The sequence below is a fragment of the Bos indicus x Bos taurus genome, chromosome X (assembly GCF_003369695.1).
Source record: "Bos indicus x Bos taurus breed Angus x Brahman F1 hybrid chromosome X, Bos_hybrid_MaternalHap_v2.0, whole genome shotgun sequence".
NCBI lineage: Eukaryota > Metazoa > Chordata > Mammalia > Artiodactyla > Bovidae > Bos > Bos indicus x Bos taurus.
Genome location: NC_040105.1, coordinates 16,725,591 through 16,751,333, shown reverse-complemented (window position 1 = coordinate 16,751,333; position 25,743 = coordinate 16,725,591). Strand labels below are relative to the sequence as shown.

Genomic DNA, 25,743 nt, shown 5'->3' with positions numbered 1-25,743 from the left:
ATCTGTTAACCCCTGAGAGAGGCCAGATCAGCTCTGGAGTGGTTTTCCTATCCTCACCCGGGAGAGGAGCAAGACCCAGAGGCTGGGGGATCAAGAACACATTTCACTCTTCCCATTTTGGCCAAGGCCCACCTACAATTGCCAGTTGTTTGCACTTGGGGAAATTCCATCAGCTAGGAGCTGAAGTTTTCTTTAGTGATGTCATTACTAATTGTTTAATAAAAATATTATGTCAGTATTTATTGAGCACTGTGACGTGAGATGGTCACAGCTTAAGTAAACACATTTCGGTTGTGTCACTGTAGAAATGTTTTCATTCATTTTGTCTGTTATGTAGTAAAGTCTGAAAAATATGCTTCTTGGAAGAGTCCTTGAGAGCTAGTATAAAAAAATATTGTTTTGTTTGGGGTTCCCATATAAGAGTGCCTAAGGCGTGGTACCTTGTTTTGAATCATCTTTCATTGAAACGGTAATTCAATCCAGAGAAGGACTGTCACTGGATTACAAATTTTAGTTGGGTCTAAAATATTTATGCTAATGGGTCTAGTCATACTTTTTCGACCCATTCCTAAAAGATTAAGCCTTTATTTTTCCCATCCAACTTGGGGTGGGGGTATGTGCTGGGAGTAAAGAGTTACTACAACAGTTTCGGGTTTAAAGACAACTGACTGTCTCCCATTTGAAGTCATATATTTCCCACATACCAAATAGCAGAAGAAAAAGGAAAAACCTCAGAAACCTCACACATGACCTCGTATGACTTGGGTGCAGGTTGTTTTTGAGTTGATCCCAGGAATCAGGAGTGAGGGAGCAGGAAGAGAGCATTAGGAACAGAGGAAAGGTCAGTAAAGGTATAGTATTGAGATGTTGCTGCAGGAGATGCTTGTTTGTTTGAATAGCCATTTTTGTGTTCCTTTGGAAGATATGTTAGGCAAGATGGAGTGACAGTTGTGGTTACTACTCCAGAGGGCAATTTTGAGCAATAACCATCTAAGAAGTATTAAGTCATTCCTTCATGGACTCGGCCTCACTGCTCTCACTCAGATCTGCCCATCTTTCCCCTGATGTGCTTTGTATCACAGGGACTTGACCCCTTGAAGTATTTGCATTAAATTCCTGCTCTTGAACTACCAGTCATGTTTTTCTGATCAGATCAGATCAGTCGCTCAGTCGTGTCTGACTCTTTGTGACCCCATGAATCGCAGCACGCCAGGCCTCCCTGTCCATCACCGACTCCCGGAGTTCACTCAGACTCATGTCCATCGAGTCAGTGATGCCATCCAGCCATCTCATCCTCTGGCGTCCCCTTCTCCTCCTGCCCCCAATCCCTCCCAGCATCAGAGTCTTTTCCAATGAGTCAGCTCTTCGCATGAGGTGGCCAAAGTACTGGAGTTTCAGCTTTAGCATCATTCCTTCCAAAGAAATCCCAGGGCTGATCTCCTTCAGAATGGACTGGTTGGATCTCCTTGCAGTCCAAGGGACTCTCAAGAGTCTTCTCCAACACCACTGTTCAAAATCATCAATTCTTTGGCGCTCAGCCTTCTTCACAGTCCAACTCTCACATCCATACATGACCACAGGAAAAACCATAGCCCTGACTAGACGAACCTTTGTTGGCAAAGTAATGTCTTTGCTTTTGAATATGCTATCTAGGTTGGTCCTAACTTTCCTTCCAAGGAGTAAGCGTCTTTTAATTTCATGGCTGCAGTCACCATCTGCAGTGATTTTGGAGCACCCCCAAAATAAAGTCTGACACTGTTTCCACTGTTTGCCCATCTATTTCCCATGAAGTGGTGGGATGCCATGATCAGATGCCATGATCTTCGTTTTCTGAATGTTGAGCTTTAAGCCAACTTTTTCACTCTCCACTTTGACTTTCATCAAGAGGCTTTTTAGTTCCTCTTCACTTTCTGCCATAAGGGTGGTGTCATCTGCATATCTGAGGTTATTGATATTTTTGATAGAGACTCCTTAATGATGTCAGGCAATCCAAACATATTTTGAACATCTATCACATACAAAGCCCTGCACTGGATTACTGAAGATAATAAAGCATCAAGCAGTAGCATTTAGTTGGGAAAACAAGACATACAGGGAAAAAGTTAAATATTAATAACAGTGCCCAGTGGTATACACCCAAGTGCTAAGTAAATGGTGGAGTCAGTGAATACACTTTTAAGATAGAAAGAGGAGAGAGCCGTATCCATCGGCTTCCTGCCAGAGCATGGTTTCAAGGGCTAGAGAGCTGACAGAGGTCATCTGAAACTTCCAATTTTAGAAGGGTAAAATTTTGGAATTTTATTTGAAATCTGATTTTTAAATGTTGGAAAGTCAAACTTTCAAAAACTTCATTGTGAGTCCCATCATGTGAGCAAGATAAAACAACGGAGCTCAATTGGAATTGTGGCCAGTGGTATGCATTCGGTGGCTGGCTCACTGAACTGTGGGAGAAGTCAAATGTGAAGAACGTTAGGATCCTTTCCAGTTGAGAAGATTCCACTCCTAATATTTCACTTAAGTCTGAGGCGATCAAGATCTGGGTTTAGAAGTGGGCAGTGTGCATGGGAAGAAAGAGATGAGAGAGAAATTAGGGAATATTAGTAATAATACTCCACATTTATATACTAAACTTACGGTCTGCAGAGTTTATCATGGGAAGCAGAATAGAGGGTAGCCTCTGAAATCAGACTGCTGGGGTTCAACCCCCATCTCTACAGAGAATTCTGAGGGAGCCCTGGAACAATTCACAGAACCTTGCCCAGCCTTAGTTTCTCAAACACTAAAAAGGACTGATTCTAAGGAATCCACGTATTTCATACAGTTGTTGGCTGATTAAATAATAAAATATGTATGAAGCCCTTCATGTGTCAAGCCTGGCACACAGGAAGCATCAGTCAGTGTTCACTGTCACTACCATCATACACATCATTTCTCTTTAATCCTTGCAAAAGCTCGCTGCTATGGTGAGAAGAATACACGGGATGGATGACTGGATCTTGGGGTGGGAGGTGGAGAATGGGAGGAGTCAGGAGTGAGACTTTGGTTTGTAAACTCAGCTATGTTGCTGAAACTAACTCTAGGGTTCTGGGCCCTTCACTTTAGCCCTGTGGGACTTTTTCTTCACAAAGTGTGGTTCCTTGCAACTCATTCTCTGTAAGTTTAAAAAATTGAATTTTTGAGTCAAAAGGAAAAATAATGACTCCCCAAAGATGTCCCCTCCTAATACCTGTAACCTTAAATATGCAGCCTTTAAGGGATTTTTCAGACATGACTAAAGACTAAAGATCAGGACTATCGGATGGAGAGATGATCCTGGATAGCCTGGGTGGGCCCAATCTAGTCACTTGCATTCTTAAAAGTGGAAGAGAGAGGCAGAAGAGTGATTCAGAGGGATGCTACATGAGAAGGACTTCCCCACCCCATCCACTGTAGCTAGCTTTGAAGATTCAGGAGTGGAGCATGAGCCAAGAAATGTGGGTGGTTTTTAGAATTGAAGTTTCTTAGAGCCAGCAAGAAAATGAGGACCTGGGTGCTCCAACTGCAAGACACTGCTATTTATCCAAATAAGGAGAACACATATTTTCCCTCAGTCTCTAGAAAGGAATGCAGGCTGTTGACACCCTGATTTTAGTCTGGCAAGACTGACCAGACCAGGTGAACTTCTGACCTGCAGAACTCTAACATAATGAATTTGCATTGTCTTAAACCACTAAATTCATGGTAATTTGTTACAGCAGCAGCAGGAAACTAACGTACTAAAGTTTCCAGCTTAAATTGTTCAGCTGGTATTACCAAGTCAAGCTCACTCTGCTAGCTGCACAACAGGCCACTAAGTCTACAGACAGGTGTTGAAGCGAGGAATAACAACTATTTGGCAAGACAGCATACTGAGAAGATGGCAGACTAATGTCTCAAAATAACCATTTTATGGGGTCTGGATGCCAGGTTCTTTTATAGAACAGAGTTGGGGGAGGTGAAGGAAAAAGGCCATTTATCTTGAAAAATAGGGTATATATTAATTTCTTTTCTGAAGCCATTCCCAGGTGGGCAGGGTCAGATTGTCTCCCTGATAGCTGAACAAAGGAACTTTAACAGTGAGGAAGAAGAGGAGGGTTCCCTGAGGCAGGCCATTATGTATGATTATATTAACAAAAGCAATGAAAAGCAAAGGTTACAGTCAAACAGATCCAATGTGGAGTCAAAATTGTCCATTCCCTGTTAATTTCCAGCAGTCTATCAAATTCAAGAATGATAAGGTATGAAAATGCTGTGGGGTGATGAGGGACTAATTCTTAGATGGGTTAGAGGGGCAATGAGAGTAAGGTGTTCACATGGCAGTGCTCAGACTACACTTGGCCATGTGGGATTGGATTTGAGGAAATGGTGGCAATAACTTTGAAAGAATGTGCCAAGGAGGTGACGTAGGGAAAGAAACTCCACGGAGGAGAGGACGGGGGCAGTGTCTTGAGTTGCCAGTTCCTCCATTTGACTTCCATTCAAACCTTAGCCATGCCAAACTCCTGTTCATCATAACTGGAATATATGGACTTTGTTTTTAAAAAATCACTAGGGAGTCATATTGAGTAGATTTTATAGACAGATCACAATAATTTTATTTATGGACTTAAATCAACACTTCAATAAATGAATAATGCTTTGAAATTTGCTTTTTGTAAGTTTCCAAAGGCAAGTCTGAAAAATTTAAGTGTTTTTCCTTTCCTTGCTTGTGAATCTTTTTAACAATGGAAATGTTTTGTCTCCTAAGAGTGGCATGGAACTCAAATATATGACTCACTGGAAATGCCGACCACCTCTTTGCTAGTAACAAATGGGAAGTGAGTTGGGAGAGAGCCCAAGAGAAACAGAGGCTGATACTCAGGAAAGTGGAAGGCCTATGGGGACATCTCTATGTTGAACCAGGAGGAGTGATGTGGAGCATTATAATGAGAGACAGAAAAAGTGAATAAAATGTTAGTCATTGATAATTGGGCCATTAGAAGGGGAAAAAAAAAGCCAAAGGAAAAAAGTGGACAATAACAATTTAAAAATCTCTAGCTTTTATTTACTGGATTCCCTCCATTCATCAATGTAGGTCTCTGCTGGGAGCCCTGGAGGCTGGGCTGGTCTAGCCTTTGATCTATCTCTGGGTAGACAAGTTTGGTAGGCATGGACTCACAATCAAGAAAAACCTAATCATATGTTTTGATTAGGTTTTTCTTGATTGTGAGTCCATGCCTACCAAACTTGTCTACCCAGAGATGGCCCAGTAAAGTTCCCTTCTCTACTCTGGCTCTCCTGTTACCCCTGAGTTGTCCATTTCCTCTAGCATCTAAGAAAGAGGTAAAATGCAAATCAGCCCCTTTCCCTGTGGGTACATGCTGCTGCTGCTGCTAAGTCGCTTCAGTCGTGTCCGACTCTGTGCGACCCCATAGATGGCAGCACACCAGGCTCCCCTGTCCCTGGGATTCTCCAGGCAAGAACACTGGAGTGGGTTGCCATTTCCTTCTCCAATACATGAAAGTGAAAAATGAAAGTGAAGTCGCTCAGTCGTGTCCAACTCTCCACAACCACGTGGACTGCAGCCTACCAGGCTCCTCTGTCCATGGGATTTTCCAGGCAAGAGTACTGGAGTGGGGTGCCATCAGGTACATAGTTCTCATCAAAGGATTTTGCAATGGAGAAGGTAGAAACCATTGGTGACTCAGGTAAGCCACTGGACGAAATTAAAAAGGAAGCAATATTATCCTGTGTTGTCCTTCAGCATCACTCTCCATCCCTTTTTCCTGATCTCAACTTTAACTCAGTGCTGTTCCCTGTCTGTGCCATGTTCCCACCCCCACTCTACCTCACCTGCCTAAACCAATGTGTCATTTTCAGGTAGCCCATACTGAATATTGATTCTTCCCAGAAATTTTCAACATGGCTCAGGATGGTAGATCTTGGCTACATAATAAAACTTCAGCCAACTGGAATTGATTCATTCTAAGCTGTGAATAACTGATTTCCCCTTAGTGCTCCCAGGAGCATTCTCAAAATTAAAATCTTGTTAACACAATAGACTCATTTGATTGGTGGAATATTAAGGTAGCATGAAGGATATATTGAAGGACAGATTGAGAAGAGGCAGTGCCAATTAAATTAGAGAATCAAGGCACTAACTACTCTGCACTACCCACTTGAACATTCATTCAGTGTGCTTTCAAGCAGAACTGGGTTTTATTTATCCCAGAAAATAATCAGTACCCTACCACCATTTAAGGAAAATAGGTTCCCACAAGTTACCAGGTATGCTTCACTGTGCAATTTTAGTTTTTAGTATACTTACTCTTTCTTTTTAATTGTGTATCAAATACTACTATGGAAATAACCATACCTTTGTAACTGAAAACAGTTTAAAAATTTATAACCCCCTATGTGGGTTAGAGTTTGGGAAAGTAATAGTCATGTACTGCAAAGGGCAGTATAAATTGGTTTGTTTTCTGTAGGTCATCTTGGCAATCAAAATTCATGGAATTTCTGAAGGAAATAACTGAGTGTGTATGCAAAAATTTACCAAGAGGATTTCGTGCAGCATTTTTGTAATCATGGCAAATTGTACACCCTAAAATGTCCATAAAAGGATGTTTGTTATATAAATTAGTGGCACATCCAATCAATGAAATGCAATGCAGTCATCACAAAATTATATTGGAGATAATTGTTTAATGATACAGCACAATGTTTAGGATATAGTGTTATGAGAAAAATCATGTTAACAAATACAAATTTGTGACATGATCTTATTGTACATTTTTGCTCAGTCGTATTTGACTCTTTGCGACCCCATGAACTGTAGCACACCAGGCTTCCCTGTCCTTCACTATCTCCCAGAGTTTGCTCAAACTCACGTCCACTGAGTCAGTGATACCATCCAACCATCTCATCCTCTGTCACTGCCGTCTCCTCCTGCCCTCAATCTTTCCCAGCATCGGGGTCTTTTCCTGTGAGTCAGCTCTTTGCATCAGGTGGCCAAAGTATTGGAGCTTCAGCTTTAGCATCAGTCCTTCCAGTGAATATTCAGGGTTGATTTCCTTGAGGATTGACTGGTTTGATCTCCTTGCAGTCCAAGGGACTTGCAAGAGTCTTCTCTAGCACCGCAGATTTATATGTATTATCTCTGGATGGTGAAATTATAGGTCGTTTTAATTTTCTTCTTTTTGTTTATCTGTGTTTTCTGAAGTTTCTCATTGAGAAAAGATAGAAATACTTTTCTTTTAAGGAATCTGAGCATCCTCCCAAAATAAATAACACAGTAGTTTTTGTAGTTTTTATACCCAGAGGTGTCTGATCTAGGTTAACTCAGAATAAATGAGTGGTTTAATTAGAGGTATAAAGTCTGTGCTAATAGGTATAAAAAGAAATACAGTTAAGGGAAGTTTAATTTATGCAGGTATACACATTTACAGATTCTAATGAACATTAGCCAACAACCAAAGTTCTTAGTCATCATTTTTAGTTTAAAATGTACTAGACCATTATATAACAAATATATAGGGCACTGTCAATAGTTAAATTGGAAGAATTGCTACACCAGAGATAAGTCTTTGTGGAGAATTGATAGAACTGATTAGACTGTTGAAAATAATAGTAAATTATCATACTGCCCTCTTTTGGTAGCTATTTGTAATTCATTTTACATTCACTCCCATTAAAGATGTTAATGTACAAATTCATGCACTAACTAAACCAATTTTGTTGATTTAAAATTTTTTTCATTGAAGTATAGTTGATTCACAGTCAATGCTTTGTTTCAGGTATACAGCAAAGTGATTCAGCTATGTATATATACTTTTTCAAATTCTTTATAGGTTATCCTATTGAATATTGTTCCCTGTGTTACACAGTAGGTCCTTGTTGTTTATCTACAAACTAAACTAACTTTAAATCACCTTTTCCATCAACAGAACATGCTTACAATTCCAGTTTGCTGTCACCATCTGGTAAGATTGTTATTTTTTGACTTTGGGGGCATTTCAAGAATAAAGTTCTCCATGCAGTGTCAGACCCAGCAAAATTGTTTTCTTGCATGAAGCTTAATTCAATTCTGTCATTAAACTTACACCTGAGAAATCAATAGCAAAAGACAACAGGACAGGCATACCTATCCCCCCACATTGTTAAACAGCTGGAGACTAAATTGTGGATTTTCATCATGGTAGCTACTAATGTTCTTCAGTGTTCTTTTTAGTATTCTAGTTCATAAGTGTCCTGAAGAGTATCAAGAACATAAACATGCTGAATGTTCCTATAAAGTGTTGAAATGTTCTCTTAAATATACTTCGTTAGCACCACACTAAATGAATATCTTTCAAAAGGCTTAGGACTCATGAGAATGGGAAGGCAAATGAGTTAAAAAGTTTATAACTGGGACCCATCTTGGCAGGAACCAGGAACAGAACCCACATTTGAGACTGCTGGCTGTAATGGGACCTCAGGGATAAAGTGGTACTACTATCCCTTAGTTAATGACACAGTGATGCCTGTAACAGTTGAGTAACTTATTTAATTTCACACAGCCTTTTGCCTCAAGAGGCAGCAGGTAGCTTCTCTGACTCCTCCTCCTGTATTTCTCTCTTTGTGCAACGTATGTATAACAATCTTTTGTTACAGAACAATCTTTTTTTTTTTTTTTTGTATAAGGAGTGAGTCAACTCATGTTCTGTCCTTAGTTGCATGAAAATGAGTTTCTACTGTTATTAATTCATTCACTTAAATAAAATTAGTAATCATTGTTACTGCTCATGCACATACTACATGCCTAGGAGTCTTCCGACATCTCATTCTACTTCCAGTCTTACAGTATAGGGATCATTATATTCATGTTCTACATGAGGAAACTGATGGTCAGACAGGATGAAACTTGCTCATTCTCTGGAGCCACACTACTCGGGTTTGAATTTGGCCACTACCCTCCCATCTCCATTGCTAGCTGTGTGACTTTGGACAAGTTCCTTCACCTTACTGTGCATCAGTTTCTTCATCTATAAATTGGGGAGAATAACAGTACTTACTTCATAGGGAAGTTGTGAAAATGAAATGAGATAACACATTTGCCTGGCACAGAGTAAACCCTCAGCAAGTAATAATGATTGTTATTATTAAGTCATCAGGCAAAGATTCAGACCCAGGACGGCAAATCTCCAAAGCCCAAGCTCTTTTTACTAAGCTAGTTTGCTCCTTCTTTGTTACACTTGTAGGATAAAATGAACCACTGTATTTTTCTTGTGCTGCATTAGTCTTCTTAGACTTAATCATAGTGATATCTTTGCAAAGCCCTGTTTGCATGGAATGAGGTCGGGGTTTGGAAATGTACATGGATGCTGGGCACAATCTTGGGGCCCAAGGGGGAGAGCCACCACACATCCAGGGATGGACAGACAGCTGTGCCTGCAGGCCTCTTTGGGTGGTGTCACCATTCAGAAAAATGAATAGTCATTCATTAAAAGCCAGCTTTGGCCAAATTACATTGTTCTGCCCCAAAAATAAAGGATTCTGTATTCACACTTTGAATGTTATTGCTCAAGAATTGCCTTGCTTCTCAAGAAATATACTTGGTAAGTTTTAAAAATGTAGTTAAATAAATAAATGAAAGAACTAAAAAAAAATGTAGTAAATGACAAAATTTGGAAGCAGTAATGTAGGACAGACAGGGTGTGTGTGTTTCAGCCAATGCATGAATGGTCTAAAACAGACAGGCCAGCCAAGTGCCTTGACACACCCAGATGTTGTCCTTACCAGCTGAATATCAGGCTCCCTACTGCAAAGCTTGTTTTAGTTGTAAACTGTTTATTTGTCTTGTATATATGGAGAGGTCAAATTATTGGATATTTTTAATATTTAAACATGCAAAGCGTGTGCAATAGACTGACCTCTTAGTGTAAGTGGAGTTATTCCACAGGAAATTTACAATCTGATTATTGATTGCCTTAATAGCAGCCGTATTTTAAAATAACTTACCAGGAAATTGTGTTAGGTAGTACAGTATTGAGTGATAGCAGTGTTGTTTTTTAAAATCCTAAATTCACTGTGAGTAGAGTTACCAGGTGTGATTATAAAACAGAGTAGAACCTATGTGTCAAATTATTAAAGTATAACATGTCTAGAACTGTCTGACTGAAAAAATTTGAAAATACTTTGTTGTGGTCCCTAAACTTATTTCCATAATATTCTGTAGGTCACAGCAGGCTTTGCAGTCATGAGTCTCATGTTGGCTGTGAAATGAAACAGTTATATTTATTTCATCTCCTAGGTCCTTTCTTTGTGATTTTTCTGATAAAATGTATACTCACTGAGTGATTATGGGACTTATAGGTTTAACTAGATATTGGTCTGATAGCATGTTGTCTACTTTTCGTGATTATATCTCAAAAGTTCTAACTCCTTAAAATTCAGTAAATAAATTTGTTTCAGAGTATTTATTGGAATTTTTTTTCTCCTGCAGCTGAATCATCTCTCGTTGATTTTGTCCCCTACTCCAATGGTACTCCAGGCAAGATTTTGAAAAAATTTAACCTAGATTTACCCCAACTTGTTAAGCTTTGATTTAATTATACCTTTTTCTTGTCTTTTTTCTTTGGGATAAAAGAGGTTGAAACTACAAGCCTAAATGGTAAGAAGTTTTCTAAAGCAAGTAAAAATTGAACCCTTAATATAATGAATGAATGTGTAATGAATGATGTTGAAAGTTTCCTTATTCAAATAACAAACACGAACACAAAAAATCCCCCAGACTCTCAACCCTGGAGAGCAACCTAGATTTTCTGGTTTATCGTGGAAGAAGAACAGTGTCTGCCACTCCCTATTCTCTGAAAGGAAAGAACTATCGATCACATTTTGAGAGCCTTCCTTACTTTCCAGAACCATGCCAACACACTGTACAGGACAGATTGTTTAAATGGGAAAAGCACATCCAGTGACTTTAATATGATTCAGCCTGGATTTAGAGGCACAGAGTGTTCAAAGACAGCCTTTTACAGAAGATTTTATCAATTTTTAAATAGTATCAAATACCAAAAAAAAAAAAAACCAACAACAACACTCTGGCTTCAGGAAAAGAGCAAAGAATTGGGCTGTATTCGAGGGAGGTGGGCAAGGCGGCACACTCTGTTCCCTTCCTCTGTGGGTAGACAGCTTCCATCTTACTGAAGTCAAAACCCAACACTTTTCACAATCTCTTAGTTAAAATGAAATCTCACCATGTGGTTGGTGGTTAAGGAGCTAAACAATTAGAGATGCAATGCATGCTGATCAAAACTGTCTTAAATTCACATTTGGTCCAGTGGAAAGGGCCAGACATTATCATTTTTATGTGCAATTACTTTTTTACAGTGAAAGAACATCTTTAAAATCACTTTGGCAGTAGTTTTTAGATCCCATTTATGTGGGGTTTTTTAAAAGTGTGATAATATAATACATACCTTTTTTTCCCCCTTAAAGTTTCATCCAGAATAATAAATTCTAGAAGGATTTTCATTTAAAGAAATACCAATAGGGTAAATTTTAAGTAAAACAAGATCAAAATGAGATTACCTTAAAAGTTGGTTAAATACCATGTTCAAGATCTCCGAATTTAAATTAGAATTCCTTAAAGATTGCTTTATAAGAGGATACCATTAGGTACAAATGCATTAAGCATCTATAGGGCTATGTATTAAAGTTAGTACTAACTGTAGAAGGGATACTAACTGTATCCCTTAGGGACTTTCATTATGATAGAGAAAAAAGGGGACAAAATATTAAACAACATGAATGAGTTTATTTAAATCTAATAATTATAGGAGTGTTGCTGTGTTTTAGGCACATAACATGTGTTCAGGAAACACATTTTTAAATGAATGCTTCTCAGGCATTGTCTGTGGGAGTTGGGGAGTGATAGTGTGGTAAGGGGGTGGGCAGCAAATACATTTGCTAGTGCCAATTGGCTTTTGCAAAACTCTCTTAACTTCTCCAGGATTTGAGGGAAAGTGAAATGTTTAAGGAACCTATGAAGATGCATGTATTTGTTAATCATGCCAATAAATTGTGCTAATTTTTATTATTTTGTTTCAGATGCTACTTCAAGCGTGTTATCTACTTTGAACAAAACAGGTAATGTCAAATTATTTCTGAATATAATAACTTGTCTTCTGTGGCTTCTTGAGTTTCTCACTGTGTTCCTCTGGGTTAGTAAAAGTTATCTCCTTGCCCATTTCCTATGACTCCAACTGTTGACTTATTACTCATTTTACTTTGAGCTCAAACTGTATAGTTCTGGTGTCACCACACTTCTGAGCTTCCAAACTCTTACAGCAATAGCATTCTATTTAAAATAACATTTATTATTTTTCTGATTATAGTAGTAATTCATCTTAACTCATAAAAATGAGGAATATAGAAAAATGCAAAGAGGAAAATTATAATCATTTTTAATATTACTTTCCTAAGACTATTACTGATAATAATTTGGTATATTTCCATTCACTATCATATATATATATAGTATGTATATGTGTATAACAAAATTGTCATAGTTTACATAAATTTTTATATCTTGCCCTTTTGACTTCATACTAAGCTATAAGTATTTTCCAGCATCCATTACTACTTTTTTGCTTCAGTTGATTTTATTTATTTATTTTTGCCACTTCATTTACTTTTTTAATTGAAGGATAATTGCTTTATAGAATTTTGTGGTTTTCTGTCAAACATCAACAAGCATCAGCCATAGGTACACCCATGTCCCCTCCCTCTTGAACCTCCCTCCCATCTCCCTCTCCCCTTCACCCTTCTAGATTGTCACAGAGCCCCTGTTCATTCAGCATCCGTAACTATTAGTGACTTAATAATATTCCATCTTGTACTGTATATGAACATTAAATTTGTTTTTACTTTTCAAATTAAAATAAATTTATATTAAAAAATAAATAAAATCATAAAAACCTTGGGGAAAAAAAGAAAGAAATTGTTGCAGTGAACATCCTTGTGCCAATATCTTTGCATTCCTCCCTAATTTCTGTAGAATGCTCTTCAAGGATTAGACTTATTTAGATCAGCATTATGAATATTTTAAGGCCCTTGACACCTACTATGCAATTACCTTCTAGAAAAGTTGTACCCAACAACATTCCTTCCAGCAATGGATGAGAATGTCTTTGTAACTGTACCTTTGCCCAGAGCTGAGACTATATCATATTATTATATCTTCCTCTCAATTCCATAGGTTCCATTTTGCATTTTTTATTTGTAAGGCTAAAGAACTTTCTTCCCTAAAAGCACTTTCTTTTTTCACTAGAACCAGGAGTTCATTTCACAGTTGTGTTTTATTTACTCTGGAAAGCAATGTATTGGAACAAACCATATATTTAAAGGATTCTTAATGCAAAAGGCTGTCAGCCTTTATGATTACCACCAATCATTGCCCATGGCTCTTTCACATACTGAAACAGAAACTCGTCAATAACATATAGAAATGAGATTTCTGAAACTCAGAATGCCATCATCATTAAGTGCTCCTCCAAGATCTGACCTTGATGTTTTCTTCAGAACTTGCCACTAACCCTAGGAGACAGACCTTCTTAGCAAATCTGTGCCCTGAACACAGTCTCTTACATCATCCTTACAGTAAGGAATTATGAGCCTGATTCTCTCTTCACTGGAAACCAAGCCATGGGCTCTGTCCCCAGAGTGTGTTAGGAGGGTATTTCTAAGGTTTGCTTCCTCAGAGTATGTTAATATTTGCCTGTGAATCAAGACTTTGAACAGTTCTCTCCTGGTTCTGCTATGAGCTTATTGTATGACTGTAGTTGGATACTCTCTACTTCTCTGAGGATAATTTTATCTGCAGTAATATTACATTATTATTATATTAATGTCTTAAGAAAATAGCGGGATACTTCGTGATATTAGAGTATTATAGCAATATTTTCGATCTTGTGTTTACTGTTTACATTAATGTTCATTCTGAATTGCCCTCTCTTTAAAACCTATCACATGAAGATCCTTATAATGACTTAATTCTGCATATCTGATGTGTAAATCCACATTAATTTGTCTAGCAGCAGCACATGGAAACTGTGGTAGAATTATGCAAGCAGTGGGGTGTGTAACAGATGTGATCCAACTGGGGAAACAGCAGTCCAAATCCAGACCCACCCTCTGCCAATGATCTGAGTACGTAAAGCTCATTCATCCTGCTGCTGAGATGACCAATAGTGTCTTGAAGGTGTCAACAGTATGATTTTCTTAATAGTTCACTGAAATGATACTCATGGTAAATTGTTTTTAAAAAATAAGTAACAATTCTGCTCTAATGTTTAAATTGCTTCTTTGCAGAAAAAACTAAAATCACTATAGTAAAAACCTTCAATGCATCAGGTATGACTTATTATCAATATGTAGACTTTCTTTTCTTATACCTAAAGTTAAATAAATAGTGGTGGGTGTTTATATTTTCTTTTACCTTTTTCCTGTCTTTTAAAAATGAAATCTGTACATAATGAATAGATGTTTATGCACTGGGTACCTTAAATTGTACTAAGTGTTTGGAGTTATATAATAATGTACTGTGTTGTGTGCTGTGCTTAGCTGCTCAGTTGTGTCCAACTCTTTGCGACCCCATAGACTGTAGCCCGCCAGGCTCCTCTGTCCATGGAATTCTCCAAGCAAGAATACTGGAGTGGGTTGCCATGCCCTTCTCCAGGGGACCTTCCCAACCCAGGGATCGAACCCAGGTCTCCCGCATTGCAGGAGGATTCTTTACTGTCTGAGCCACCAGGGAATAAAAGTTATTATTATATAATAATAATTAGACACAATTCCCACTCTCTAGAATCTCCTAGTCTATGGGGAAAGACAAGAGAAACAAACATAACTATATGAACATATGAGCGAATAAAGGCAATGATTACACAAGTGTTTCCAACATGGTTAAAAGGCATGGGAGATAGGAGGACTGCTGCTAATGATTATCAGTGGTATGCAGTTTATGAGGGAAAGATTCTTAGAGGAGTGAACCTCAGAAATTATTTAAATCCAAAAAGGAATGTACTTTTAAGTACCTATTATAAGATTAAGGATTCATGATTTGCTTAACAAAGGCTTCCAATTGATCCAAAGCAGGGTTTGGCAAACTATGGCCTGTGGGCCAAATATGACCCACCATGTAAATACAGTTTTATTGGAACACCACCATGTGCATTTGTTTATATACATTGTCTATGGCTACTTTCCTGCCACAATGAATAGTAAAGTAGCTGCAACAGAGACAAAAAATATTTTAGACACACAAAGCCCCAAATATTTACTATTTAACCCATTACAGCCAAAGTTTTCTCACTCATGATTTAAATGCTGACCTGTGGCCATATCCTTGGGGGAAATTATGGATAACAGCCCTAGCAATTGGAAAGAAAATTCTCAGTATGCATGAACAGCAGAAGACATATATCACTGGAAATGAAGGTACTACTAAAAATTTAGAGAAACAGGAGAGATGATAGAATGAAAAGCTTAGTGAGCAATAGACCAATGGTTGTAAAGAACATATAAACCATTACAACCCACCATCCGTATATTCTATAGTATTTGCATAGTATATGTTTTCAATGAGTTATATCCATAAGTAAGTATATTTTAAATGAAATCTTTCTATTTTGGTGTGGGTAATATTGCTGGACCAGTATAGAAATCTACATGTCAGGTACCTTTCACCATCTAAATTGTTTGCTCACAGAATCAAAACCCTTAGCTGAAACATGATGCCTACACACCAAATGTCAACTAAATCATTCTGGCAGGAACCACATCACATGTACTAACTCAAAATATAATTTTAGTTTATATCCAAACTAGTTCTCTTGGGAAAGAATTAAGCACTCATAAAGTGCAGTAGAAATAAAATAGCAACCAGACATTGCATACATAATTTTGACCAAACCAGACCTAATAAGGACAGCAAAATATTTCTTAATATGACAACCTTTTCCCCTCAGCAGTCTGCTAATACACAATCAACATTTGTCCCTCACTTTTGTTATAGATTTTTGATAATTCGCCAAAAGGGTGAAATTAATGAAGGAAAGATTCTCAGTGGAGTAAATTTTGAGCTCTTTTGAAATCAAAGAAAAGATGTACCTCTCTTTTCACCAAAGGAGAAGGTATTTCTTAGGTTAATATTTGTGAAGTTTTTTGTTCTAACATGGCTTATTTCTCCTCCTACTCATCTCTGCCTCCTTTGTATGCCTATGTCATCTGTTGTACTGGCCATCACTCCATTTTGCCTTCACTATAACTTTTTATAACATCATGTGAAATGCCATGCTGGATGAAGCACAAGCTGGAATCGAGATTGCCAGGAGAAATATCAATAACCTCAGATATGCAGATGACACCACCCTTATGAAGTGAAGAACTAAAGAGCCTCTTGATGAAAGAGAAAGAGGAGAGTGAAAAAGCTGGCTTAAAACTTAACATTCAGAAAACTCAGATCATGGCATCCGGTCCATTCACTTCATGGCAAATAGATGGGGAAACAATGGAAACAGTGGCAGACTTCATTTTCTTGGGCTCCAAAATCACTGCAGATGGTGACTGCAGCCGTGAAATTAAAAGACACTTGCTCATTGGAAGAAAAGCTATGACCAACCTAGACAGCAACCTAAAAAGCAAAGACATTACTTTGCCAACAAAGATCCATCTAGTCAAAGCTATGTTTTTTCCAGAAGTCATGCATGGATGTGAGAGTTGGACTATAAAGAAAGCCGAGCTCCAAATAATTGATGTTTTTGAACTGTGGTATTGGAGAAGACTCTTGAGAGTCCCTTGAACTGCAAGGAGATCAAACCAGTCTGTCCTAAAGGAAATCAGTCCTGAATATTCATTGGAAAGACTGATGCTGAAACTGAAACTCCAGTACTTTGGCCCCCTGATGCGAAGAAGTGACTCACTGGAAAAGACCCTGATGCTGGGAAAGATTGAAGGCGGGAGGAGAAGGGGACAACAGAGGATGAGATGGTTGGATGGCATCACTGACTTGATGGACATGAGTTTGAGCAAGCTCCAAGAATTGGTGATGGACAGGGAGGCCTGGTGTGCTGCAGTCCATGGGGTTGCAAAGAGGCAAACACGACTGAGCAGCTGAACTTATCGCTTTTTATTTACTGGCCAGTATCCCTCACTAGATTGTAAGCTCCTTGAGGGCAGGGTCTGTATCTGGAACCTCCCAAAGCCTATAGAAGGTGGGAGATGTTCAGCCAATATTTTTTGACTTTTACAGGTTTTGCCCCTGTGAAAAGATATTACACATTGATGTTATTTAATACATATGTTTACATAAGGAGCTAAGACCAGCATTAGAGTGTTCATGGACTCTCAGGAAAGGAAAGAGGATCTATGAGTAAGGAAGGGCTACTTCATTTAAAGTCTCTATACTCAGTTGTATTCATGCTGTTCCTTCTTTATTGGGCAGAAAAGGGATTAATTGGGAATGGGACAAAGAAATTTTCGGGAGGAGTAGGGGATCGGATACTGACACACTAAAGAATGGTGTGAGTCCACTTCCATAGCTTAACTACTAAGAAATGAAAACTCATTCCTTTAGTTTTTGTGGAATTAATCATAGCCAGTTATATCCAACATATAGTATTTTGGGTACATGTTCAATGCCTGAATTTGTGAATTCTCTTAATGTTGTATTTAAGTGCAGGTGTTAACATGTTTAACCCGCTGGGTTGTGTTTTCTTTGCAGGTGTCAAACCCCAGAGAAATATCTGCAATTTGTCATCTATTTGCAATAACTCAGGTTAGTTCTTGTGTACATTACACATGACCAAATAAATTAGCTCCACAGAGAAACGGTTTGTTTTCCAGCTGTTAAGTATATGATGTGGGACCCTCTGATTTATCTCTTTTCATCACACCTGGCTACCCAGAGTCTCAAATGAAAACCAAAGCAAATTTTAGATATGATTGAAAGTGAGATAATGGGTTAACTCCTTTAATATGAGAACATGAAACTCTGCAGCAAATATTTTTCACCATAGCTAATATCCTTAGAGTTAATTCATGAACATAATTAATAATGGATTTAATTATTGAAAGCCATTTCTTGTATATAAAGTCCTCAAGCTTTTCTATAGGACCTTCAGTATTATAACTTAGAAACAGGATGTTGTCTTTTGCTAAAAATAAAACAAACTGCTTTACTAGAATGTTGAAAATCTCACATACACCTCGTTTAATTGGACGCTAATTGCAGGAGTGCCCATAGTGTATTTTGCCATCACTAAGACTGTCCACTGTTTTTAAAAATTAAAATGGAAACCTCTTGAGAACATGCTATTTTTGAAATGGGAATATTTTCCCTTCTGCCATGGGCCAGAAGGAGTGAAGCAACCACTTTTCTCACGTTGGTTTGGCTCTCTGGCCTCCCTTCCTTATTAAAATCAATGAAAGCAGATGTGAAAAACAGAAAAACATGGTGTGACAGGTCAGAACTGGATCACGGGAAGAGAGAAGAGGAAGGTAACAGAGTATTTTATAATGTTAAAAGTTTTAGTGTGGCTCCAATGATATAAAAAAGCCAATAATTATGGGAATACTTTCATTTTATTCTGTTCCTTTTAACAGTTTAATACTTTGTTTGAAAAACATAGGAAACAATTTCAAGTAACATACGTTAAGGTTGGACATTTGAGAAAACAAGCAAACTTTCCATTGAAAAAATGTTCCACAAACACTTTCTATTTGTGTGAATGTAAAGTTTACTTACGTGAGCTTTCTGCTAGTAGTATTCTCCACGTTGAATATAGCAGGAAAATATTAGCTGACTTTGATTAAAGAAAAAAGAACGTTTTGGATACATTTCACTTCCATATATTGTGTAACTCTCTTCTCTCCTCACCTCCCGCCCCTTGTACCCCTCTCTTCACTGGATACTCCATAATTTCATTATTTTCATGCTTCATTTATGTTTTGGACTGGTGACTAATGTCTAGCTTAATGTTATGTCTACATGATGTTTGATAACTGTTTCAAAGTTGAACATTTAGTTAAAAAAAAAAATCCTGGTCATCTTGAATAACAGATGCCGGGAAGCTAGTTGGAGTAATGTTTTCCCCAGTTAAGCTACTGAATTGACCATTTGTTTTAGTGTCTGGTGAAAACAACCTTTTCAGGGGAGCAACTCTTTTGGCACCAGAAATTCCACAATATCCTGCCAGAAACCTTCACTTCTTACAGATTCCAATCTGGATTTATTAAGGGAAATGGAGGCTGGTGAGAAAACTGGGATCTGACCAGGTAGAGTCAGGCTGAGGGTCAAAAGGTAGTGGCTTCCTGGCTGCTCTGCTACCATTGTATGCCCAGCACATTCATGAAACTGAACATGTGCTCAATGAGACCGAAGGATGAACTTGGAGAATGGAGAGGCAAGGGAGAAAAATTGTGTGTCAGCACACATACAGTTGCTAAATAAGTTTTTAAAAGCTAAGATTTTAGCAAAAATGGACAAGCAGTTCTATGCATTTATAAATTATCTTTGGGCTTCCCTGGTGGCTCAGTGGTGAAGAATCAGCCTGCCAATGCAGGAGATGTGAGTTTGATCCCTGGGTCAGGAAGATCCCCTGAAGAAGGAAATGGCAACTTGCTCCAGTATTCTTGCCTGGGAAATCCCGTGGACAGAGGAGTCTGGTGGGCTGCAGTCCATGGGGGTCACAAAAGTCAGACACAACTGAGCAACTAAACAACAGCAACTGATTATCTTTGCTTTTAATAATTATGTAGAGTATTGATTTAAATTTCAGTATCAATATGCAGAATTTGGGGTTCTCAGTAGAAAGGTGGCTGGAAAAGGTAAATCATGTTCGCTGGTCTAATGGCATTGTCAGCCATTTTAAGTGGAAGTGGACTGCTGGGTCCTTGGCTATGGGAATCAGTTGTATTTTGGAGTGCAATGAAAGATGAGATTGGGAGGCCTTCCACCCTCTAGCTCAGGAGTTGGCAAACTACTGCACATAGTTCAAATAATAGCCTGTCACATGTTTTTGTAAATAAAGTTTCGTTGGAACCCAGCCATGCCATTCATTTATATACTGACTGGCTGCTCTTACACTATAACCACAAAGTTGTATAGTTTGAACAGAGAACATATAGCCCACAAAAACTTCAAATATTTATTTTCTGATCTCTTACAGAAAAGTTGGTTGAGCCCTGCTCTAGTTTATACGATATCCTTGCCTTTCTGCTCAGGAGGCCAGTTTTTTGTCTCTAGATTATGAAGTGCACACAGTGTACTTCTGTTAAGGAGTCTCTGTTTTATTAGTTTCCACATGGAGCCAAAGCCCCTCTGAGTATACCCTGCAGGAAATGCTTTGAGTTCTGAAATTGAGTTCAGTATTTCTTAAAGCAGGTGTTTACAAAACAGAGTTTTCTGGCTTTTCTGGGATGAAAGTCACAAGTTGTTCAACTGAAGAAAGGATTTGCTCTGCATTCTATTCAGGTTTCAAAGCAAAATCTCAACTGTGTTCCTAGAAAAGACAGTGCATTTGGTAACTGCATTTTAAAACAACAACAAAAACTGCAAATGGCAAGGAATAAATAGACTTCCATAAGGTAGCTTAACTGCTGAGAAATACTTTTTCTCTCCCTTCCCTGTGTCCTATAACTGCAACTATAACAGCTTAAAAAGATTTTCAGCATTAGAGCCACAGTTCCCCTAGTTAACATCTTGACAGAAAACAGTCTTGATGAGAAACAGGTAGGGATAAAATTTCTTGACAAGCAGATAAGCTTTTTCTTTTTCTGCATTGCCACATAAAATGTAGAGTTGATATTTTCTGAAAATTGTACTGATTGATAATCATTGAATAACTTTCTGACAGAAAAGAGAGTAAATGTGAATAACAAAGACTTCGTTATAAAGTAATATGATGATCTTTTCCTGTGTCATATTAATCCTCAAACTCTTAAGGATGCAAGTCTCAGATTTCTTTTTGAAATTTTATTTTTAGCCTTTTTTAGAGGTGAGATCATGTTTCAATATGACGAAGAAAGCAATATTACCCAGGTAGGTTTTAAAGATTTTTTAATTGCAATTTAAAAATTGAATTCTCAGATATTCAAAGATTTAAGGTTCAAATTATTTATAATATTTTGCATATTTACTTTTATGACCAAATTTAAATAAAGTATGTGTTGTTGAAACACTAGCTTTGTCAAGAGAGCTTGATTTCATGATAATCATGGAGTTTTGTTAAAAATTATGTTTTAGTTTTCACTGGGTTTGCTGCTGAATATGAGTGTTTATATGATATAGTTCTATTGCCAGTCAGAATTTTAAATTATATTAGAAACTCCTAGCAATAGGAAATACCTTGATTCTAAAAATAGTCTCAATCTGATCCTGTTCACTCCCATCTGGGACTCAGACAAGTAGTATCAGCCTTCCCATAACCTAGATTGGTTCAGAAAGTGAAAAGTGAAAGTATTAGTCACTCAGTCCTGTCTGACTCTGTGGGATCCCATGAAGGGTAGCCCCCCAGGATCCTCTGTCCATGGAACTTCTCAGGCAAGAATACTGGAGTGGACTGCCATTTCCTCTCCAAGAGATCTTCCCCACCCAGGGATTGAACCTGTGTCTCCTACACTGCAGGAAGATTCATTACCATCTGAACCACCTGGTTCAGAAGCCCAGATTGGTTCAGAAGATCCCAGCCAAATATGGTTTGTTAATTCCATGAATATTTCCTGAGCACCTACTATGTGCCAGGCAATGAGCTAGGTGCTAGAAATGCAGTGATGGTTGTTACCAAGTATCCCTTTTTACATTCACACAGAGAGCTTTAATAGTATTCTTTTGGGGGGAATTCTTGAAATAACAAAAGATAGAAATTAGCACGTCAGACTTGCTGATTCAGAATATTTTTTAAAGAAAACATAAAAACAAAGACTGACTCAGCCAATATATATTCACTCTTTTGCTAGACAATATTCCATGTAGTTAGGAATCACAGTCTTTGGGGTGTAGGTCTTTAGGTGCCCAACAAAACTAAAGAACAACTTCTTGTTAGAAAGTGTTATAAAACAAAACAATGATTGCTATATTCTTAACGATGTTGTGCTTCTAACAGAATCAAGTTATGGCTAATGGCACGGTAACTGGAATCCTGTCTCTAAGGGAATTGAAGTGAGTAATCTTGCAGTTTGATTTAAAACCTAAGACATCAACTCTGGAAAGATACTTGTTGAGCTATCTTTACTTTTGGAAACCAAGAATAGGATAGAGACAGACCCAGAGATATGAAGAATTGGTCCTTGAGTTCTTCACAAACTAACCATAGTAACCTGTTATCAACTAATATCCCCATGAGGATGTTCTCTTTGATGCTACTGAATTATGTAAGATCTTCACTAAACCAGATTTCGTTTTGCCCACTGTGCAACAAGCTAAAAAACTGAGAAGCCAAGACTTACAGCAAAGAGAGGGCTTTTTCCTAACGTAGCCACATGAGGAGAACAAGTCTCAGATCTACCTCTCCAAAGGCCAGCAACTTGGGGCATTTATGGAGTAAAAAGTAAAGTGGCAGGGCGGTCTGAGGTTGTGGAGTGTGGGGACCATGGCTGGAGAGTGCTGGAGGGTGGAGGAGGGTGTCAGTTGGAGAGAAGGAGGAAAAATCAGAGACAGAGGGCCCCCAGGGTGAGTGACTAGCCAGTCTCAGAAGTTTTGCCTTGGGCCAGCACTTCCTCTGGCCCTTTGCCAGAGGCAGCTGCCTGGGAGTTGCAGTCGCCTAATAAGTAATAAGATTGTTTAACCATAATTTATATCTTGCCATTGGCTGGAACCAATACAGCGTCTTTCTGGTTTGTTTCCCTTGTCATATTAATTAATTTTACCCACATAGGAATCTCTTACTGTACCCAGTATTTCTTCAAAGTGAACACTGCAAGCAATAAATACCATATGCTTCATGTAATTGCTAAAATTCTAACTTGTTTTGAACTTAACATCATCAATGATCGCCTTCATGTCAATTTCTCATTTTATTAGCAGACAATCAGAACTCAACAAAACTCTGGAAACCTTAAGTGAGGTAATCATAGTACATCCTGTACTTGTTTATAATTATTGTTATTATTTGGGGGAGAGCCTGGAGTTCTGTATTCCTGAGGAGATAGGTCTTCAAATTACCCCCAAATCTGCTGTGTAAAAGAATGAATGGGCAAGTTATATTGCTCCAAAAATCAAAACTAGGCTCAATGGATGGATGTTACACAGGGATAGATTTTCCTTTAAGTAAAACCAAGTTTCTTAAACCGGGGCTTCAGGAGAATGTGCTCCCTTGTGTGGTAGAGAGTTTCCTGACACTAGAGGTATCCAAGTAGAGCCTGAATAGCTTTGATCATATGTCATTAATCTGGTAGGAATGAGAATTAGATCATTCCTAGGAGTTGTTGTCGTTCTAAGATTCTGTGATGCTGTGATAAATCCTGGGTCATCTTGCCTGATATTTTCAATTATCAAACTAACATTAATACATTTTTTCTTTTGTTTCAGACTTATTTTACAGAGTGTGATGCAGCAGAGTCCCAAAGGTCAGTCATTTTTCATACCTTTTTTATTAAAGATCATTATTTCTCTACTCATGAGAAATAAAGTATGAGGAGTCTTAGGGTACAAATTCAAAGGTATTCCTCTAGAATAAATACACATTAGTGATAGTTTGGATATATAATTTTTTATTTTTCCAAACACATATCACAGTGATATCCATCTTCTCATTTCTTTATGAAGCTCAGAGGGGTGTGGGAGGTGTTGAACCATTTACCTCTGGTTCTATGAAGCTGAGGCTCATCACTGCCCTTAGCCCCACAGGCCACCAATAGGACCAACAAATGGCTCCCAGTGGTCTAGTCAGGGTGAAGGCCACACAGAGAAGAAGGAACATAATATGGAGCTTGGTGAGGGACTTCCCTGGTGGTCCAATAGCTAAGTCTATGTGTTCCCAATGCAGGGGGCCTGGGTTCAATCCCTGGTCAGGGAACTATTAGATCCCTGGGAATCTAATTAGTCAGAACTAATAGATCCCACGTGCCGCAGCCAAGAGTTTGCATGCTGCCGCTAAAGATCCCACGTGCCACAATGAAGATCGAAGATTCTGAATGCCACAACTAAGACTCAGCACAGCCACATAAATAAATAAAAATATATATTTAAAAAAAGAGACACTCATTTCAATTTTGAAAAAATTATGGAGCTTGGGGAAAGGAGAGAGGAGGAAGGAAAAGATCGGAAAGAATAAGAAATTAAAAAGTTCGTGCAAGGTTGAATCACAGATTGCCTGACAGCTATTTGAGGTTGCACATCATTTGAAATGTTGTTCACTGGCTGTCCTAGCTGCATAAGCCAACAAGAACAGCTTTTAGGTCAGTAGTCTGACCACCTGAATCTTGAGCATTCCATTCTAGTAAAAGTCCTAGAAAATAACAGTTTCTGCTCATCTAATGATTCACTGGTACAAATAATGACAAGTTTCCCATGAAGCTGTAGATTGGATCCCTACCCACCATATGTATTTAGTTATTTCACTTCTCATTATTTGCAACATTAATATTTTGTTCGGCATGCTGCAGTTCATGGGGTCGCAAAGAGTCAGACACAACTGAGTGACTGAACTGAACTAAAACCAAGACAAAAGTGAAAAAAGAAACAGAATGTCTTAAATTCCTAGTTATCTGATGACCTAAATGGAACTGCCAGAGTGGTTTTGGATTTAAGAGACCCTGATATTTGTCTAGGCTGGGATGTCAAAGGGCTCTCATGTTGAAAACCCATTGGCCTCCAGAAACCAGGCAAGCCGCCACCGCTCAGACTGTAGGTGTCAGGATACTTGTCTTCGTAACCAGGTTTCCACCCCCACATGTTCATTATGCAGGTAGGCAAAACGAATCAGCAGCTGTGTATGGTCAGAGGGTCTCTGGTTTGCATTCTCTGTGAATGTAAACCTCTCTAAATGCTCTGTCATAGGAAATCTTTGGGGTAAAGTTCCACCCAAGGTAGGTGGGTGTTTACAAGCTTATTGGGGTGACATTGCAAGTTAACAGTGTCAGTGTCCCCTTTCCCCACTGTTTGAAAAAGAGCTACAAATATGTAGGTAGGTTTCCAGTTGAGTAATGCTCTGGTTATATATATTTCTCTTTACAGCACAGTAAATTGTACATTCACCATAAAATTGAATAAGACAATGAACATATGTGCTGTGATGGTTGCTTTCCAAACAGTAAAGATTCGACCCATGGGTAAGTTGTCGCTATCTTTATGGCCGTGTTCATTTTCAAATGACTTTGATGTAATCTTTTTCAAATCGAAAATATAATGAATAAATTTACATATGTTACAACTTTCTGTTTTGAGTCTTTTGTCGTTGGGCAGTTGTTAGGGATCTCTAAAAGGTGCTTTTTCCTGCTTTCTCAGTAAAGTCTCAGTATACTGTTTTGGAAATCAGAATAAAACAACCCTATTGAGATAGAGAATTCTATTTGGGGTGCTCGATCGATTGCTGCTGGGATATATTTACTTCGGAATTTCTCTTAGGAGTTGCTGAAGAGCAATTGATACTGCATACAACCCCATATTATTCATTCAATAAATATTTTAAGCACTTATTATTTATATATAATTGTCAATATAATGGAATCCAATTTATTTTATCATCTGTTTCAGACTTAAGTTCT

General features: G+C 38.2%; 1 protein-coding gene across 8 annotated transcripts in view; it reads left to right on the top strand.

The window, feature by feature from the left end:
- Positions 1-25,743, top strand: part of ADGRG2 (adhesion G protein-coupled receptor G2) — a 127,714-nt gene that overhangs the window by 74,691 nt on the left and 27,280 nt on the right. For 6 of the 8 annotated variants that reach the window (XM_027534230.1, XM_027534227.1, XM_027534229.1 and 3 more), the window contains 11 exons: positions 7,944-7,979; positions 10,481-10,528; positions 10,625-10,648; positions 12,088-12,126; positions 14,350-14,391; positions 17,762-17,815; positions 21,024-21,079; positions 22,143-22,198; positions 23,060-23,102; positions 23,567-23,604; positions 25,214-25,308. In XM_027534230.1, coding sequence (XP_027390031.1) covers positions 7,944-7,979; positions 10,481-10,528; positions 10,625-10,648; positions 12,088-12,126; positions 14,350-14,391; positions 17,762-17,815; positions 21,024-21,079; positions 22,143-22,198; positions 23,060-23,102; positions 23,567-23,604; positions 25,214-25,308 — 531 coding nt within the window. The remainder of the gene's footprint in view (positions 1-7,943; positions 7,980-10,480; positions 10,529-10,624; positions 10,649-12,087; positions 12,127-14,349; positions 14,392-17,761; positions 17,816-21,023; positions 21,080-22,142; positions 22,199-23,059; positions 23,103-23,566; positions 23,605-25,213; positions 25,309-25,743) is intronic. The other 2 variants (XM_027534231.1, XM_027534232.1) reach the window with 2 other exon arrangements.